Raw genomic sequence first — 19,854 nt, forward strand, 5'->3', positions numbered from 1 at the left:
TCTTTTTCTTATTTTCATATTTTGTATTTTTATTTAGTTATCTTTTGATTACTCTTAACTTACTTCTTAATGATTATTTGTTCCTGTTCACTGATTGGACGAGTCTGGAATAAAATTTATCATCTTTCTATCTACCTACCTTCCCATCCATCATCCATCCACCCACCTACCTACCCATCCATCCATCCATCCATCCATCCATCCATCCATTTTGTGCAGCTGTATGAAGCAGTTTCTTTCCCTTTCTGAAAGTGTGCTGTTTTCATGGTGTTTAAATGAACAAAACACACAAATATTCCATGTTTCTTTTATTGGAGAAAAGTATGTGCAAAAATTAGTTTGTCAAGCTCACAGTATACTGGATCATGCTAAAATGTTTCTCACCTAAAAAGTGTGTTTTCTAAAAATACCACATTTCATCATCAACATTAAATTGCCAATAATGACTTTGCTGTGATAGATGTAACTATTACATGTAAAACAAAGACTATCACAAAATACACATATCTCATAGTAATTACTGTCACAAGTTGGTGATAAAAAAAAATTAATACACTTTTTAAATGAAAATAAAACTTCATAGACTAGAAAACATATGTCCATCTGCCTCAATAAAACAAGACAAAAGAACACTTCTCTGCAGCTACTACAAGCGGTTCTGCAGTCATTTAAGACCATTCTCCAAATTTCATGACTCCGTCAAAACCCTGGTAGGTGAAGGGTTCTAAGACAGGTCCACAGGTCTCTTGAGCAAAGCAGGCCATCCTGTTGTTCTCACAGCTTTCCTCAGCACCAGGATCAAGGTACACCGCGTCCACAGAGTGGATGGACGGATCCTGGTTAAAGTAGTTATGGGGTCGCAGCAGGACCCCCCCACCATTACCAACTGTCACTGTGTTGGGAATGTCTTCAGAATGAGGAATATGTAGAAAACCAGTCGTCACCCAGGCAACCAAGTCCTGCAAGCGCATCATGTAACATTTGAGTTTAATTTAAAACTGTATATGTGTAAATAATACGATTAATTTTCACATCAAATCCATGATGAACCTACTTCGTTTTCAATGTTTTCGTTGTCTTCAATATACCTGCTGAAGTCCACAGCTGGAGCCCACATATCGTTTTGACTGTAAAGACTGCTGCTGGTTTGCTCCTGGTCTTTGTGTTTAGTGATGGCAACCTTGTACCTTCGGAAAAATACAGGAATATACAGAACTTAGTTTGGACAAATCACATCATGCTGTTTCAAACCTTACATTATGTTCAGTGACACAGAACCAATACAAAACAGTAGAGCTTGATGATGACATCTAGGCACATGTTAGGAAGCAGAGTGAACTCTGATGCTACGGTTCATGAGAGAGCTTCATGTGCGTCTTGAAGGACTAACTTTATTTAATATTAAAAATAAATGCAAGATTTAAAAATCAAATGTAAAGTTATGTGTATGTAATAAATCCAAATATCAAGACTAAACATATATCCAATCTTAAATATAAAAGTTAAATGTAAATATTTAACATCAATGTTACAAAATAAATGTACATTTTAAATGTAAACATTTCAGCTAAATGTAAACCTAAACATTAGGACGAAATGTCAAATCTAAATATAAATGTCATCTTCAGATGTTAAATTTGGATTTGGAAATGGAGTATGACAGGGGTCTGCAGGATGCGGCTCTTTCATCCTTCCATTGTGGCTCTCTGGTTAAAGAAAAATAAAGTTTGTAGTTTTTAAAAGGGAACGGTGCTGAGCCAAAACATTGTATTTTTGTGTGCCGTGTACCACAGTAAAATCAATTGGAAGTCAGAAGGCACAAACAGAATTAAGGTAAACTGAAATATAAGACAGATTTTCTATTTTTGAACCATATTTAAGTGTCTTTTGGGTTGAGGAAAACAGAGAGGGTTATTATTGGCTCTGATTTATTTTTTGAGTTAGATTCATGTATTTTGGAAAGAGATCTACCACAAATAGTAAAATAAACTTTTTTTTTATCACTATTGACATTACATTACTTGCTAGTACATTGGCAGCACTGAGCTGATTCTATGTGGCACAAGGGGTCTTTTATTTTGAAAGGAAATCATGAAAAAGTTATAATAAAAAGGGTATTTTCTCTTTACATTTATGTTTTATTCATGTAAAAGTAGTTCATTTTTATTTATCATAAGGGTAGCATTAACGTAAATACAAATCTGTGTTTTATTTTTCTAAAGGATGATGTGAAACTTTGTGGCTCCTGCTGGGTTTAGTCCATTAAGATTGACCCGAATGGCTGTGTGAGTGTTGAAGGTTGCAGACCCCTGCTGTATGTCACACAATCAAAACAAAAATAAAATTAAACCAAGCAAGCAAACAGATATATATACACATCTACATCTAAACACAGATGAATGAAACTTGGGATAATTAGTCCTGAAATTGATTGGAAAATACATATACATACACCTACCATTATACATACCCTTGTAAATAACTAAACTAAACGCTTATTCATAAATAGACACATTAAGTCTTATAATATACAACATGACACATGAGACTATTAAAGATTAAGTTTGTCATAATTGCTTATAGAGCTGTAAAGAGTATCCGGTTGCTCAGATACTGGCGATTTGATTTTGTCCAGAAAATTCGAGTACGGATATTTGCGACGTCCAAGATAGCTGATTTGCGATCTTTATAAATTGTAGTAAAATATGATCATAATATCATCTGAGGACGATGTATTTTTGCTTTGAAATGCAGATTAAAGTAGGATTTTAAGTTTAGAGACTAAGACAAAGCCGAAATAGCCGCGGTACTTCCACCGGAAGTAAACACATCTTCGTGACGGTGAAGCTTCCGGTTTTCAAAGTAAAACTAGCGAGAGGTTTTTTTTTTTTTCCGTTCAGAAACTGAGACTGAAGTTCCGCTCACAGACATAACTTCTGAAACAATGAATTAGCTTTAACATCGGAGCTTTAGCTCCAGTGTTTACATTCTTTTGGTTATGATAACTCTTCAATATTTGACGCAATTAACGAAACTCCATCTTATTCTGAAGAAACAGCTTCGTGCTGCTGAAAGGTGGATGTAATCAACGTGAATCAGCTGATTCTGCTGCGGAAAAAATACTTTTTTCATACGGACTCTCCACCAATGTGTGATGCTTAGAACGTAAAATATTGAAGAACTTTGAGGATAGAAAACTGTGGAGAACATTTTCAGGGTTTGCTGTTAAATGATCCAAAACAGCAGCGATTTTTAGCCTTTTTATGTTATGTTGTGAACCAGAAGATTTACCCAAAAAAAAGTTTAAAATGACAAACAAAATGTCTTTTTATCTGAATCTTTGTGTTTTTTAAATCAATTTTGTTGATTCTGATCTCCTGTTCTAAATAAAAGGTATACATGATGATTAAATACAAATAATTTCAATTTTCATCCATCTAGTAAATAAACATAGACAGCAATGAACATTATATTAAAAAGTAAGAATCGTGATTCGATTTGTAAATCGTGGAGCTTGATTTGTGAATCGAATCGGATCGCCACCAAGCGATGATCCACAGCTCTACTAAAGAAGGACGTTCCACAAACAAACCAACATTGTCAAGCAATATGCAAAAGAAAAAAGATCTCTGCTGCTGAAAAGACTGAAGTAGGTCAATGAGTTGGATAAGATAAGAAAACCTTGAATATTTTAGGAAAGTATCGCGAGAAAGGGGCGGGTTCAAGGCGCCAACCAAAGTCATTGCAGCCATAGACTGTAAAAATAATGGACTGAGCGAGCCACGAGGTCCCCCATTGGAAATGCATTACTTCCTCTCCTCGCGAAAGTAGGCCGCCGCTTTCACCGTCACTTCCTGAAACGGATATCGCCATTTGCAACCAATCTTCAGCGATTGGTCTGAGTCATAGCTGAGTCATGGAATCTACAGGAAGTACTGTCGCCAATCAGGAGTGAGTTTATTGCAACCGTCTGCCTCTTTCCACGCCTCGACCACGAGACCGCGGATGTAAACAGCTTCTACTTTAATAATGGCGGCTCGGGAGAATTGTACAAGTCATTGTTGAAGCCTTTGAGGGAGAACCATCCCAACATTTGATTCTGTCAGCGGTCCTTTGGGATTTACTTACATTTATTCCTTTTTGTCGAGATAAAAGGAGCATTTGGGTGACGCGCCGCAACTTGTCACTTCAGGTTACAGTCTGATCAGATGCACGTGAGAAGCACATTCACCGGTATTTAAAATAAATAACCATCCTAACAAGTGAACAGCTGGATCTTTTTTCTGTTTGAAAATACGACCAGGTCCTTTCAAGTTTGTCTCGCGCTCCTCAGACGTCTGCGTCTAATTCAGGCTGAAGCTGGAAAAGTGCGGCGAAGAGATGAATTTATAGAGTTATAAGCTACAATCAAAACAGTGAAAAAAAGAAAAACGAACATTGATCAAACAAAAAAGTCCAAAGCACATAACCTCAGAGTGAAATCTATTTCTACAGAGTAAATCCTCATCTAAAAATGTCGACAGCATGCTCCTCTTGTTGTTTTAAACTGCTGCATCGGTACATTCCATTGAGGAAAACAACAGTAGGACAATGATTGGTACATTGTTGAATTGTAAAGTAGGTGTTAAAAGGTCTTCACGGACCCATTGATGAAGTCTGCTCCCATTGGCTACCCGTCATCTGTCAATCAAACCCCCCAGACGGTCGACGTCAGACCCACAAACGCTTATTGAGCCATCTGATTGGTCAATTTATAACTCTAATAACTTGTGATAATGGAAAAAAATCTTTAAAAAAATTAGGATTAGAAAAAAGAAGTTAATCAGAAAGCAGCAGAGGAAGAATGATTATTCTGACATATAAAATGACTGAGAAATAACTGTCTGTTTCTCAATGGAAGTCAATGGGACTTTGGCCTTTTTGCAACCCAGTGGTACTTCCTATATGGAACACGGAAGGAGGGGGGCTTGCTCTGTCCAGTTATTCTTATACACAGTCTATGAGCGCAGTCAGAAAATTAGGTGTGTTTGAGATCCCCAGGCGCTGTGCAGATGGCCTGGATTGCGGTGCATGTTGGTTAGTTTCTTGCACTGATGTCAAATGTGCGCCATCACGAAGTATCGCGAGAAAGGGGCGGGTTCAAGGCGCCTTCCTAAGCCAGCGCAGCCAGAAAATAGGTACTGCGCTGGCTGCATGCCGCCGTGATGACTACAAAACAATGCATTGTGGGAAACGGTGTCCACAGTTCTTGTAGTTCGGTGTAAAATAACTGGCGCTAAATGAAGGACATGAAGGACATCTTTGTATTTTTTTACTTTTTCTGGAAGGTAGTGAATCACTGATGAAAAAAATAAACAAGATTTCAAATAATCTGTGGTTATATTTGTTATTGTTGCCTCTAAAACTTAACTTTAATTTCATTTTATTTATTTATTTGGGACAGTGCACATGCAATGAATCCCGCGGCTATTTTATCAACAGTTTTACTCTAAAATATGTAAAAAAAATAATATAAAAGACACAACAGCACAAATCATACTAGGAGGAGTGGCTTATTAACTTTCAGACAATGGTAAGGACAACCCCCAACTCCTTGATCTCGTACAGTCTCGTCGTTCCCCCTCATCTCAGGCGCCTTTCTCCGCCCCCTCCTGCAGCAGCTTAGTCTCACCGACGATGCAGGCGAGGCGCTGGGGATCTCAAACACGCCTATTGGTACTGTGCAGACTGCAAGCCACCTTGATGACTACAAAACAATGCATTGTGGGAAACGGTGTCCTGACACTTCTTGTAATTGATGGTGTTAAATGAAGGAAATCTGTGTATTTTGTCACTTTCTAGAAAGTAGTGAATCAGATGTAAAAATAAACCAGATTTCAAATCATCTGCAATTATGTGTATTATTGTTGCCTCTAAAGTTCACTTTAATTTTGATTTTATTTATTTTTCTGGGACAGTGCACAATCACCTAGTGGCTATTTTTCATCTGTTGTCCGCAGACAGATGTTAAAAATAATATGAAAGACATAATAGCACAGTTCATACTAAAGGAGAGAGGAACATTAAAATTCAAAAGACAACCCCATCTTCCTGCTGTGATTCAGTCTCGCTGCAGCTCAGTGTTCGTCTTCATCTCAGGCGCCTTTCCTGCCCCCGCCTGCAGCCGCCTGGTCTCACTGACGATCCAGGCAAGACAAAAGTCATCTCAGACATGTCTATTTTGAAACAGTCTGGCTCACAGATGAGTTCCCTGCAGCCCTGGATGGAGTAGTGTGTGGTTTGTAGGTGGCCGCCATGTCTCAACCATAGACTGTATATGGTCTCAACAAAGCTGTGACGCTAGTACAAAGGTGGTGGAGTCATAATTTAGGCCAGAATCATGAAGCGAGCCGGTCGGACCCTTAAAGTCCCTAAAAGTGTGAAAATGACCTTTGAAAAGTAGGTGGAGTTTCAGACTGACTACTTTCTTCTATGGTTCAAAAAGAAGAACCAAGCTTTCTGTAACCAAATCTTCTTCCAAATCCTCATCTTTGTCATGATGATGCTTGAGGATGTAACAATTCATCGAGAAAAAAAAAAAGCTCAAAACCGATTCAAATTCAAAGATGTAGATGAAAGATGAAGCAGGAAATCAAATCGATTTGACAGCTTTCCATGCAGGCGCACCTGTTAGTGTGCTTACACACAATGAAAAGTCAAAGCAAACACGTGCACACCAGAATTCCTGGCCGAAGTCGGGTCTTGAGCTCTACCCACAACTTGGGCCCGCACTGAGCGCGCACTGAATGTTCAACCCGGTTCATGGTGCTCTCACACCGGTCGGGTACGCGGGTTTATGAACATGCGCTCAGCTCACACAGGTAACAGCAGGAGGAGATTCTTCTTCTATTCAGACCCTCCAGAATATCCCAATGTTGTGATCACAACTATTAACGCAAGTCCAAGCAAACCCCGCGATTTGCTGCACACCCTGCAACTTTTTATTTTCACCGCAACTTTGACCAATCTACAGTGACACCAGTCATGGAAAACGACGTGACCCTTTCCCCTCTGATTTTTTCCGTGAGTTGTGTTCTCTTTAATTATCTCTCTTTTGTCCTCTCTGACTAATTTCCCTTCAAGATGTGCATGAATAGTCACCCCGTCGCGGGTGCACATGGCGAGTTAGGGCGGGGGGCACTGACTGCGTGCGCTTGCGAAGCAGTCTGTCAGGAACCAAGAATGAGAGAAAGACAGTGAGAGACTCTGGAAATTGATAATACAAAGAAAGAATTTACAGCAGAGCATATCATTACTAATAGAAAAAAAAAACAGATCAGCTCCTCAAAGACTTGATCTTCCACTACCAGCTACTCACCAGGAGAACATGGAGATCTGAGGCTTAATCTGCTTATGCTGTTTTTTTTTCTTAAGGTTACAATTTTTCCCTTGGAAAACAAACAGTTTGTAAGGGGCAAAAAGAAAAAAATTAGTGTTGCACAATAATATCGGTTACCGATAAATATCGGCCGATATTGGACAACATTTTTAAGTTTTTAAGAAGAGGAATAAAACACATCTTTTTACCTTGGCTTTTAGATGATTCTTTTATTTCCATTGTTGCTATTAACACCACTTCTTATCATATTTATGACATTTCTTTATTTTTATTGATAGTTTTACTCCTTTTTTATATTTATCCTTTTAATAATTTTATTCGATTTTAGTCTTTTTAATGTTTCCTCTAGAGATCCGTTTATTCCAGGGTTTAGCTAGCTTTGTCTGGGGTTGGATTGCCACGGCGCTCACCTCGGCTGGGGTGGACGGGGCTCTGCCCCATGGCTAAGTGCTGTGGGGTGTTACCCTTTGCGTTCTGGGCTGGGTGGGCACTGTGGTGATGCCCTATGTGGGCTGCTGGCCCTGGATATGAATGGATCCCGACAATACTGTTTCTTTTACCGCAGTGCCAAGCCATATTTTGTTTACTCAGTTTTTTATTCCACGTTTTAATGTTTTCATATGAAAGGTTGAGGCTCATGCCAGGGGGATGGGGGTGAGGCTGAGGTGGGTCTCTTGGGTGGGTGTTAGAATGAATATGTGCATATGTCGAGTGGGTGGGTGGTGGTATGATTGATTAATGTAAATTGCTTGTTTCTTTGTGTCTTTTATAGTTTAAAATTTTTGTTCTTATTGTTTTTATGTGCAGCAATAAGTAAAGGTTGATTGATTGATTGATTGATTGATTGATACTAACGAGGAACAATAACTTTGAAGGCTTAAAATATTCGTGTTAAACATTAAACTAAATGTTGTTTTTACTTTTTTTGCAAAGTTGTCCACAAAGTACTAATTTGTGCAAAACTTTGTGTATTTCTTTGTTGACAGTTATATTACCCTGTGTGTGTGTGTGGGTGTGTGTGTGTGGGTGTGTGTGAGCCAGTGTGCATGTGTAAACCATCATCATCTTCTACCTGGCCCAGGACATGGACCTTTCCTCAGGTTGACTTTCGGGCAGATGATCCCCTGCAAAACTGAAGACCTGCAGTCTGTAGGATCGCTGATGGCCCCAGGAGTTGGTTGCATTGCTGGCAATGTGGAGGTAACGGGGTGTCTTGGTGTCATAACGCAGGGCTGCCTCCTGGAGAGGATTCACAGAGAAAAGAAAAAAAATCAAAGTCAATATGTCTCGTACAACATTTACAAACTAGGCAACTACTAAGCGACCTGACAAAGAACTTCAAATGACATGTTAGTCAGTTTTGTTCAAACGTCTCAATAAGGGGAAGACTTCAGACTTGACAACTATCCAGAAGTCCATCAATGATCTTCTCCATAGCCTGGATAAGCCACTAAAGTTCATATCTAAGGATGCTGGCTGTTCACAGAGCACTGAGTCCAAGCAGATCAACAGAGAGTCTAATGGAAGGACAAAATGTGTCAGCAGCAAAAGACACAACTGTGGCCTTCAGACGATTATCAAAAGGACCAGATTCAAGAACCTGCAGACATCCAGAAAGAGGAATGAGGTGGAGGAACAGCTTCAAAAACCATCAGATTCAGGCACATTCAGGAGATGAGCTACAACTGTCTGGATCCACTTCTAAGCCTGGACCAACAGAGGAAACGTCTCAACTGGACAAAGGAGAAGAAGTACTGGCCAGAGGTCCAAGGTCCTGATGAAAGTAAAGTGTGTCTTTCATTCAGGAATTAAGGTCCAAGACTGGTGAGGACCAAAACCCAAGATGCTGGAGGTCCAGTGTGAAATCCATAGTCTGTCCAGATCTGGGATGCAATGTCCAGCACTGATGTTGGTCAACTCTGCTTTCTTTAATTGAAAGTCACTGCAACATTGTATCAGAATGTTGTAGAGGGTAGTTCATGTTAGGAATAAAAATGTAAGACTCTCTCCAGAGTGAATAAAAACACGAACCAGTCCAGTTCCACTTCAAAACATTCTTTTGCAAAAGGGAGGCGGTGGAGAAGAGAGAACAGGTTAACAGCCTGTCTTCGTCCAACTGCCCACCGCCCCACGATGTACAATAGGCTTTTATTAACTTTGCATAGAAAACAGGAACAACACCATATTTGGCGATGGAAAGTTACTGAGCAGATGAAAAAGACCTTGATTTTGAGCACAAGTTCTGACCGTCAGTGTTTATCTCAGGAGTTGTCCTTCAGCGGAGACATGCAGGATGAGGGAATAAGCAGCTGAAGCTTAAAAAGCGGTTAGAACTAGTTTGAGCAGACTTTTGCACATATTGTGGCTAGACTCACTGCACCCCCACAAAAATATTTTCTAACAGTTCACTTTCAGCTTATCCCTTTCGGGGTCGCCACAGCGTAACAGCACCCACTGTTTCTCATCAGTGATTTGTCAGAGTTTTTACCCCGGATGCCCTTCCTGACACAACCCTGTACTTGAGGGGCACAGGGACCCAGTTAGGCAGCAGCGTCAAGGGTCTTGACTAAGGACCCAATCTGGGTGGGGATCAGTGGACAACCCTGGGAATCGAACCCGGGGCTCCACTGAGCCACCCAGCCGCTATCAGAATGTTGTAGAGAAGGGGTGTCAAACTCAATCCTGCAGTGGGCCTAACTCCAAAACACACCTTAGGTCGCACGCCGAACAGGATAAAAATTTATTGAACACTCTAAAACTACATTTTTGACACTTTACATCTGTAACTTTTTAACAATTGTGAAGTGTATATATTGCATTACCTGTGATAATGCTAGTGTTACTGCTGATAGCTAAAGATGCTGAAATTGATACCTAAAGTCACTATAGCTGAAAACGCTGAAGCTAGCGCTGGGCGATCTGACGATATTTATCGTGAATGCCCACTTATAAAACCATAATATAGTTGTGAATAATAAAAAGGCAGGAATATTATCCCAGAATAAATCAATGTAAACTTTCAATAACTTTCAACATTTTACTCTCAATAAAATTATATTTTGTCAAAGTTATACAAGTTAGAAATAAGTGCAAGATAACATCGGGGCGTTAATAACAATAAAATAAAAGGATCCGGCCCCTGGGCCTTGACTTTGATACACTGTATGTTCGAGAGGACTTCCAGACTCCCTGAGCCGAGGATCTGAATGGAGATGCAGATTTCGTATTCCAACAGGCCCTATCCATACTATAAAAGGATTGAAGATGTACAGTTCTTTTTGAACATATGTTGTTGATGCAATCATAATCTTTGTCTTTATCTTATTGCAAAAACTGAGAAGTGAATTGAGATTTTTCCACAATTTTCTAATTTTGTGAAATCCTGTTTTTGTGGGTTTTATGAACTAGAACCCCAATGTACGGAGCCCCTCGGGGGCCAGCGGTAATAATAATAATAATCTGTGCTCTCGGATTAATAATTGGTGCTCTCAAATTAATAATCTGTGCTCTCAAATTAATAATCGGTGCTCTCGGATTAATAATCTGTGCTCTCGGATTACTAATTCGTGCTCTCAGATTAATAAAGCGTGCTCTCAAATTGATAATTCGTGCTCTCGGATTGATAAATTGTGCTCTCGAATTAATATAATCCGTGCTTTCGGATTATTAATGTATGCGCACTATTTACCGTTCCAATGTATGCAAGAATACACAAATAAATTATAGAAATGAACTAAACTATGGGCCCTGAACCTATAGTCCATTAACATTATTTTTTGTAACTGTACTATGAAAATGAAAACACTTTTCAGTAGATCAACCAGAGCTGTCTCTAGTGGAACTTGTAAGATCTCCTTCTACAAAGCTTGTTTTGCTCAGACTGCTTTCTGTGAAAGGTGTGAGACTTTGGATCTTCCCACTGATCTGAAGTCTGTGTCCAGTTTGAGTCTCTTTAAAAAACAAAGTCTTGATTTTATCAGCAGCAGTGCTGTCTACATGTGTTAACAGGTTAATTTAGTGTGACTTTTTATTCTTTTGATGTCATCGTGATTTTTAAGATGGTTTATATTATTTTAACAATGACTGTTTTTTTATTTCTGGAATTTTACTTTTTTTTCTCAAAACTGTAAACTAAAAAAAGACCAGCTAAGAACATCCAGTATACTACCAACTAGCTTCTGTTAAAATCATTATGATACATGCTGTTTGTAGTATCTATTTTTTTTACATCTGATCTGTCCTTTTTCAATAAAAAAAATCAACTTAATTCCTTGATATTCTCATTTTTTGTAAAGGGTCTGTGTCATCATTTTAACTCTTGGCTGCACAAAGTGCAAAATTCTAAGTCACAAATATTTACCTGTGTGACACATTTCAAGAAGAGATAACTGCACCTCTCCTTCAGTTAAAGGATAAATCTGTGAGTTGCACTCCCTTCCCTAGATAAGAAACACCATTACTTTGTTTCAGTGATGTGCCAAATTGACCACTTAAAGAAAAAAATTGGTCCTCTAACAAGTTACAATTGCAATAGGCCCAATCAGCACTGAGACAAACGTGTTCATGAACGCTCGTTTTAACCGTTGTGTTATCCTAGACATGTTTACATTCACAGTAGGGTCATCTGGACCCACAGGACAGCACACTGACCTTTTTTTCCAAAGATTTTTTATCTTCTCTGGCGCCTGTGGTAGACATGAAATCCTGTCCATCTTTGTCATGGGAGGGATCCTGCATCAATGTCAGGGTGGGGTCATCTCAGCGGTAAGAAGACCTAATGATGATCAGCCTTTATGACCGGCTGATCGACCGTCTGAGTGTCGAAGCTCCACAACCAGAGTGAACGGAGTTTAGTATTTATTTAATGCCAGTTTTAAAAAATTGATGACACATTTATTTAATATTTCATATTAAATATATTTATTTCATTTTGTCTCTTTTAGTCTATACTGGGCCATGAAATAATTAAATATGTCATGAAATATTTAAATGTGCTATTTTAATATTTTAATGCCACATATATTTCAACATCTATTGATTTTTACTTTTATTTATTTAATGCCAATTTTAAATAATTAATGACACATTTATTCAATAATTTAATGTGTGTGTGTATATATATATATATATATATATATATATATATACACACATATACATACACACACACACACACACACACACAGGACCTTTTATGTATGAGTTTTTGTTTGTTTCTTATGGTCTTGTTGTTTGGACTTTGAGTCCGTAATAAATTATTCTATTCCATTCGATGTAGGCTCTTTAAGTCCTCCATACTGTGTATGAGTCTATCAGTAATAATCAAAAAGTTTCACTTAACTGGGGCTGCCGTGGTGCAGTGGTAGGACAGTCAACTTCTGATCTGATGATTGAAGGTTCGATTCCCGCCTTACCCACCCATATGTCAAAGTATTCTTGGGAAAGATATGGAACCCCAAATTCCCGCTGGGGGAAGGTTGGGGCCAGTGTTCAGCAGGGGAGCCACCAGCAGAGTGAATGTGTCTGTGAGTGTAAAGCGCCTTAGGCCTTCAAAAAGGTAGAAAAGCGCTATACAAGTATACACCATTTACCTTTGAACTGGTCACATGACTTTACTATCTGGTTGGGTACACATTTTGTTAAACAACATCTTGGGACAATTTTGGCAGATGACACCAAATTATTGTATTCCCGATCATGTTTCATTGTACATGCATGAGGTGATTCCCTTCTCCCACAAATCACTCACTACTGAGAGAATTATTATATTAGTTATTATAAATATAACGCATCATATTTAGAGAGACCCCCCAGCAGAAAATCTGATTCTACTGCCTCAACGATGAGAGAAGCTCAGAGCTACATGTGCCTTGTGCAGGCTTGTGGGGTTCAGATGACCCCACTTTGAATGTAATCATGCCTACGACAGCACAAGGGTTACCAACTAGAGACATTTGCTGTTAGATTTAAGTGGTTGTGAAAAACAGTGATGTTTCTTAAAAGAAGGTACTTTCATGCACCCAAGAGATGGTCAATTAAGGTAAATGTGTCAGGAAAAGTCATGCTGATTTATCAGCAGTTGTTCAAATAACCTAACAAACCCTTTTTAAAGCACAGAGAAAAACAACAATGATGAAAGCAAAAGCTAATCATATGTGACCTGTTCTGTCTTGAGTTGCTTCTCCACCAATTGAGGAATCATGGCGAAGTGGTCAGGAATCCATGGTAGGGACACATTCACAAACTCCATGTCTTTGGTCTGGAACACATTCTTCACACCTTCAAAAGAAAAGAAAGGGTTTAGTTTACATGTTAGAGTCATCATTTTACCGAATTTCCCTGCGGGAGTAAATAAAGTTGATCTTGAATCAATGGCCATCAATAATAAAAATGCATATTGTCAGAAACGGGCAGACAGCTGGTTCCACCTGCAGCTGGTTTACTAGTTCAGACAGGAATGAAGCACAGTTAAAAGTCCACAAAGCTAAATCAGGGCCAGACAGGCAGAGGTCAATCACGAGCATGGGATCATCCAAGAGACTAGATGTCACCTGGACTCTGACATCTCTAGTCTCTTCTTGAGATGTCAGAGTCCAGGTGAGGGTCAGGGCAGACGTTAGGCAGACAGCAGGCAGACAGCAGTGTAAGAAAATATTTTTGATTAAATTCTAATTCCATTTTACTCTTATATGTAACCTTTCAATGAAGCTCTGTAACCTTTGAATAAACCTAGTGTGCTCATTAACACGTGCCTCTGAATGCATTCTCAGATATTCTCAGACATTCTCTCTCTATGAAAGAAATTGTTTTATTCTTATCATTGTCTAAATGTATTTTAAAATGCTAACCCTAGCTGTATCCTACAGATGACCATTTCACCTTTTAGGTGGCTCTTATCAGAGATTCAGTTCTGTTGCATTAGCTCTCTGTAAACAGCAACTCTTTCTGCTATCAAATGGATTTTTAGGTTGTTTTTGCTATATTTAATTTATTATCAACTACTATGTAGGATTATGCACAAAATCCATGATGTAAATATGTTTTTTTTCATATAAAGTGTAAATTATGTATATGCTGTTATTTATCCCTTCCAGATAGAATGTACAAAATTAATGATAAAAGAACTAACTATTAACTATTCAGTTTTTAACTCTACACATTTAAAGCTTTTTTCCTTTTAAACACATCTGAAGTGAACAACACAAAACTCTGCAACCACAACCCAAATACAAATTAAATTGTGCAAAAACCACTAAATCAAGACTTTTATTCACATTGACATTAAGAAAGAAAAGAGTTTCAGCTTTGAGGATGTCATCTGTTTCTTCTCTCAGTGATGATCTGCTCTGTTTTAGAGAAGATTCTCTCAGTTCTCAGGTGTCTGGACAGGTTGATTGTGGAGCCATAAATATATACAGAATATATATACTTATAGAATATTTCCTGCAGACAGTTCCTTCATACTATCAAGAAAAGTCAAATGATTCCAGTTTTTATCTTCTTTTTTAATGTCTCTCGTTTTCTTTACGTTTTGCATTATCTCTCTCTCTGTTTGGCTCTTGTGCTGCTTCGCGCGCACTCTCTTTCTCTCTATTTCTTTTTATCTCTGTTAAATATTTTTCCATCACAATTCTTGAGGTTTAATTAAATATTTTCTCTTTGTGTGTGGATGTCACGTTCACTGACGGTGTCCTCCGATCAGCTGTTTAGTAACTAACTGAAATGGCATGATCCCCGGTCGTCCCGCGCCCCCCAGCCACCGCACCGCACCACACTTCTTTAACCCAAAGCATCATGGGGGATGTAGTGCATAAACTCATGCAGATGCTGGCATACTGTCGTTTCTGAACTTCATTCTTTTGTTCACTTTTTAAACTGTCTGACGTCGGATCCTGCAGGAAGCTACACCGCTAAACACGAGCTTTAGCTGTTATTTGTGTTGGAACTGAGAGACTTTATGAGCCGAATCAGAACAAGGAAGTGAGGACGTTAACAACTTCTGATAGGTCAGATTGATGACATGTGATCAACCCTCCAACAATGATTGGCGGAGACAGCTGAAGGGGGCGGGACTTTTCTGAAAGCAGAGCTTGCAGCTAGTTTTGAGGCCAGATTGCGGTAACATCATTCTGATTAAAAAATTATTTATAAAATGAAAGAAAAATGTTTTTTACCATCTTGCATATTCCAAACTATCTACCAGTGTTAAATCAGGGCCGTTTGGATGAACACAGAGCGTATACCATAGTGATGGTAAATGTTTTAGATATGTGAAAATGGGTAATTTCCCGCGGCACACCAGACCATCTCTCACGGCACACTACTGTCCCGCGGCACACTGGTTGAAAAACACTGCCTTACATGACATCCTCCTTAACCGAGGGGTGTAAAGGCATAAATAACATGTTGACCCTGAGACAAATGCAGAAAGCAGAGGCCTCTGAGATAATGATCAACCAAGAAGGTCAGGCATTGTGACATGTCCTGACCATTGCTTTGAAGGTGGCTTGACCAGCCCTATAAAACGCTTGGGTCCCGTCAGTTCGTTGAAACCCTCTAACAGAGCTTCCCTACACGCTCAGGTGCACCGCGTGTATTTTTCTGATGTTGTTAATAAACACTTGTGTTAATCTTGAATTGTGTCTGCTCTTCCATCAGATTCAACATCTTTCCACCACAGCAGGCAGACAGCAGGCAAACAGAGATAAATCAGGATCAGGATCAGAACCAGAAGATCAGGTCCAGATAGAAACACTCAGTAAAGCAGGCAGAGTGACACAAACAAGACTTTACACTGAGTGAGACTCTGTGTGCTGCTTAAGAATCATGTGGATGATTGTCAATGAGTGTCGGCTGAGCAGCATCTGGGAAGTGTGCAATGGGGCTGCTGGGAGATGTAGTGTGTTAGTACTCTGGAGATGGCTCCTGCCAGTGACCAGAGCTCTGACTCCTGACACGTATATTATAGTTACTGATAAAAAAAATTGATTTAGATGTGAATTTTGTATTATCTTTAACAAAATGTACAAAAATGTCAAAAAATCAATCACAAACTATGATTATTTCTAATTGTAAAGTGTTTTAGCATAAAACGTTATGCTAGCTGAAAGAAAGTGATTGTGGTAGCATTGATGCCTCCCCTCCCAAACCTCTCATACCTGCACAAATCTGTCTTCACTCACTTATCATCATTTACTTTATTTTCTATGACCTTCTCATTTCCTATTATTGTTTCTTTTCAAAAATCCTCACCAAGCAGACCATCATTCATTAATAAGATCTAAACAATGTTGGTCACTTTTTAGTTTATGAAAACTAATGTGTTAAGAAAGCTTGCTGAGCTTGTTTTATCGACTCCTCCCATGACCAGTTTTAAAAAAAATATTTATGTTCATGTTCAGTTCAATTCAATTGTATTTATATAGCCGAAAATCAAAAAGAAAAATTGCTTCGTTGGCCTTCATGCCGGTAATTTTACAGATGTCGAAAATTAGTCATAAAATATGACAAAATGGCTAAAGACTAAACAGTCTAAAGAAGAGCAAAACCTTGGGGGTGCCTGCATGACTAACCTCTGCATCTGTAAAATTACCTGCATGAAGCCCAATGAGACATTTTTTGTGATTTTGGGCTATATAAATAAAACTGAATTGAATTGAAAGGAGGGAGAGATCCTATCCCAGGACAGGAGATTTACCAGAAGTGTTAAAAGAAAAATTAGCTTCTACAACTACGTATTGAGCTGCATGGTGGTGCAGTGGATAGCGCCCTTGCCTCACGGCTGGGGGATCTGACAAACATCAACTGGGACCTTTCTGTGTGGAGTTTGCATGTTCTCCCCGTGCATGCGTGGGTTTTCACCGGGGACTCCGGCTTCCTCCCACCGTCCAAAAACATGCTTCATAGGTTAATTGGTGACTCTAAATTGTCCCTAGGTGTGAATGTGAGAGTGAATGTGTGTGATTGAGGCCCTGAGACAGACTGGTGACCTGTCCAGGGTGAACCCCACCTTCGCCCTTCAGTAGCCGGGATAGACTCCGGAACCCCCGTGACTCCGAAAGGGAAGAAGCGGACAAGAAGATGGATGGATGGATGAATTGACTAATGCAAATCTGAATCATCTTAACTGATGCACATACAACTGGAATTAAATGCGCTTTTAAGCTACATCTTTAGATCATTGTTGTTTCTTAGATCACAAAAAGTTAAAAAATAAAAACCGCGTGTGTGCGTGCACGCGTGCGTGAGGTGTGCCTCTCACCACTCACGTCCAGGTCCACTTTGAAGTTGATGAAGTGGGTGTGAATGTTGCCCAGAACATTCTCCGCGACCTGGTGTCCATGCTTCAGGCTGCCGCGCACCATGTAGGAGGAGGAGATGTATCCGGTCGCGTGCACCTTGGCCTCCACGGAGCCGCTCTGGTAGAAGATGAAATCCCACATGTAGTCGTAGTTCCCGATGGCGGTGATGGTCCGGAACACCAGCGCGCTGTTGGCCATTCCTCCGTAGCTGTGGTGGAAGAAGTCCGCGAAGTGCCTCCGCAGAGGCTGGCCCATGTTGTGCTCGAAGACGCAGATGGAGTTCCGGAACCTCACGGGTTTGGGGGTGTCGATGTAGCGGACCGAGTCCACATACGTGGCGTCGTAAGGACAGTCAACTCCGCGCACCAGCTCGTGCGCGAAGCGCCCGATGCCGATGCTCGAGTCCAGAAACTTGGTGACGATCATGCCCGGAGTGACGGAGCCGTACACCGACATGGCCTCCTGCACGCTCAGCTCGTAGATGATCCGCTCGCCCCTGAAGCGCACGTCGAACGCCCTCATGCCCGTGAGCGCGCTCAGCCCGAAGGCGAAGCTCCAGTCCAGGTAGACGACGTGGTTGTTCCTGACGCTGAAGCGCTTCCCCTCCGCGGAGAACTGCTGCGGGCCGACCTGCTGCTGGAGCCCGGGCTTCGGCTTCAGAGAGCCGTAGTCTGGAGACTCTTTGTAAACGATTTTGTCAACCCGCCCCTCTTCGTACGCCTGGTTCAGCTCTTCCACGGAGTCAAAGTAGAGCCCGTTATACAGCAGGCGCTCCACCGTCCAGCGGGACGCGTTCAGGCTCTGGTGGTTGAGCAGCACCTCGAAGCCCACCGGGTGGATGTACATCCCGCTCATGTCTCGGAAGAAAGACACCCAGGTCTGCCTGTCACCGGACCGGACCCCGCGGGGCATTTGCTCGAAGGCGTTGAGTTTTCTGTTTGGACCCACGCCGAAGCTTTCCTGCATGACTTTCTTCAGCTTGGAGAAAACTTCCCTTTCAAAGAACTCGAACATTAACGCGTACTCTCCGACCGTCACCAGACGCTTGGTTATAGGCAGCTCCATGTGGTACTTCTCCTGCGTAACGTCTCTGTGGTGAGTCGGGTTGGGAAGAGGTCCCACCACGTACTCCTTGATGAAGCCCGTGGATCCGTGGAAGACCACGACTGTCGCCTGCCTCTCCGGCGCAGGGCCTTTCCCATCCAGGAACGCCAAAACATCCACCTTTTTGGGGAGAAAGAGGTCGACCAGAAACAGAAAGTTTTCCGAGGGTTTCGTGGTCTGTTTGGTGCTTATCTCCAAGCCCTTCTGCTGCAGCATGTAGGTCTGGACCTGCAGGTACTCCTCCTGGGACAGATCCGCGAACACGACGCTGCGCTCGTCATGTTTGGCCAGCAGCGGGCGGACGCGCTGCGCGGAGCATCTGGGGGTCCTGCCTGAGTGGACGACGATCAGAGCGATGTTGAGAATGACCGAGGCGAGGGCAAACAGCACCAGCGCCCATTTCAAAACGGGGCTCATTTTTCGCTCCACCATTGCGCGCGGACCAAAAGTGAGGAGGAGGAAGCGCAGCGCAGCGGGGAGGTCTGGCAGAGTTCGGAGGGTTTCCGTTACCCCTCCCTCCTGAAAGAAGGAGGAGGATGGAGAGAAAACAGTCTCAGAACATTTGTGTCTGCCTGTTTGTGTGGAACTTAACTCTTCATTTGTTGCATATAATACAAAACAAATGAACATTGAATTATTTATAAACGGTCTTGTGAACATAGGTTTCAGCTTATACCATATGCAGAGGATGCATGGACCTATTTTTACTCAGAAGGGTCCAATGTTATTGATAAACATGCTCCTCTGAAAACGATTCGTATGAATAGGGCGGCATCTGCCGTGGATAAACTCTGATTTGCTTAATCTTTACAGAAAAAGGGACCGGGCTTGGAAAAAATATAATGCTTCAAAAGACCCCACTGACTGGGAATCATACAAATCTCTTCGGAACTATTGTAAGATACAGACAAGGAATGCAAAATCTTCTTTTTACAAAGAGGGTTTTGCTCAAAATTTGAACGATCCAAAAAGGTTCTGGTCTCAACTTAATCAAGTTCTCAATAAGCCTAAAACCACAAACCATGTTGTTCTAAATAATGAAATTATTTCAGAGCCTTTAAACATTTCTAA

At 40.8% G+C, this 19,854-nt stretch overlaps 1 protein-coding gene across 1 annotated transcript; it reads right to left on the reverse strand.

Moving 5' to 3' along the window:
- Positions 1 to 291: 291 nt before the first annotated feature.
- aoc2 (amine oxidase copper containing 2) lies at positions 292 to 19,259 on the reverse strand. Its single transcript, XM_024291619.2, has 5 exons — positions 17,640 to 19,259; positions 13,539 to 13,657; positions 8,451 to 8,617; positions 1,055 to 1,187; positions 292 to 959 (listed from the first exon to the last, which is right to left on the reverse strand). The coding sequence occupies exons 1-5, from the start codon at positions 19,213 to 19,215 to the stop codon at positions 669 to 671; spliced, it is 2,286 nt and encodes a 761-aa protein (XP_024147387.1). The 5' UTR covers positions 19,216 to 19,259; the 3' UTR covers positions 292 to 668.
- Between the last annotated feature and the right edge of the window lie 595 nt (positions 19,260 to 19,854).

This window comes from Oryzias melastigma, linkage group LG8, assembly GCF_002922805.2.
Source record: "Oryzias melastigma strain HK-1 linkage group LG8, ASM292280v2, whole genome shotgun sequence".
NCBI lineage: Eukaryota > Metazoa > Chordata > Actinopteri > Beloniformes > Adrianichthyidae > Oryzias > Oryzias melastigma.

What these genes read in the sequence shown, in the direction of transcription:
- aoc2 (XM_024291619.2), bottom strand. Translation starts at nt 19,215, where the DNA reads ATGGTGGAGCGAAAAATGAGCCCCGTTTTGAAATGGGCGCTGGTGCTG. An exon ending in AGGTCCATGTCCTGGGCCAG is followed by an intron (nt 1,188 to 8,450) that starts GTAGAAGATGAT and finishes ATTTTTCCGAAG; the next exon opens with GTACAAGGTTGCCATCACTA. An exon ending in ACGAAAACATTGAAAACGAA is followed by an intron (nt 960 to 1,054) that starts GTAGGTTCATCA and finishes ATGCGCTTGCAG; the next exon opens with GACTTGGTTGCCTGGGTGAC.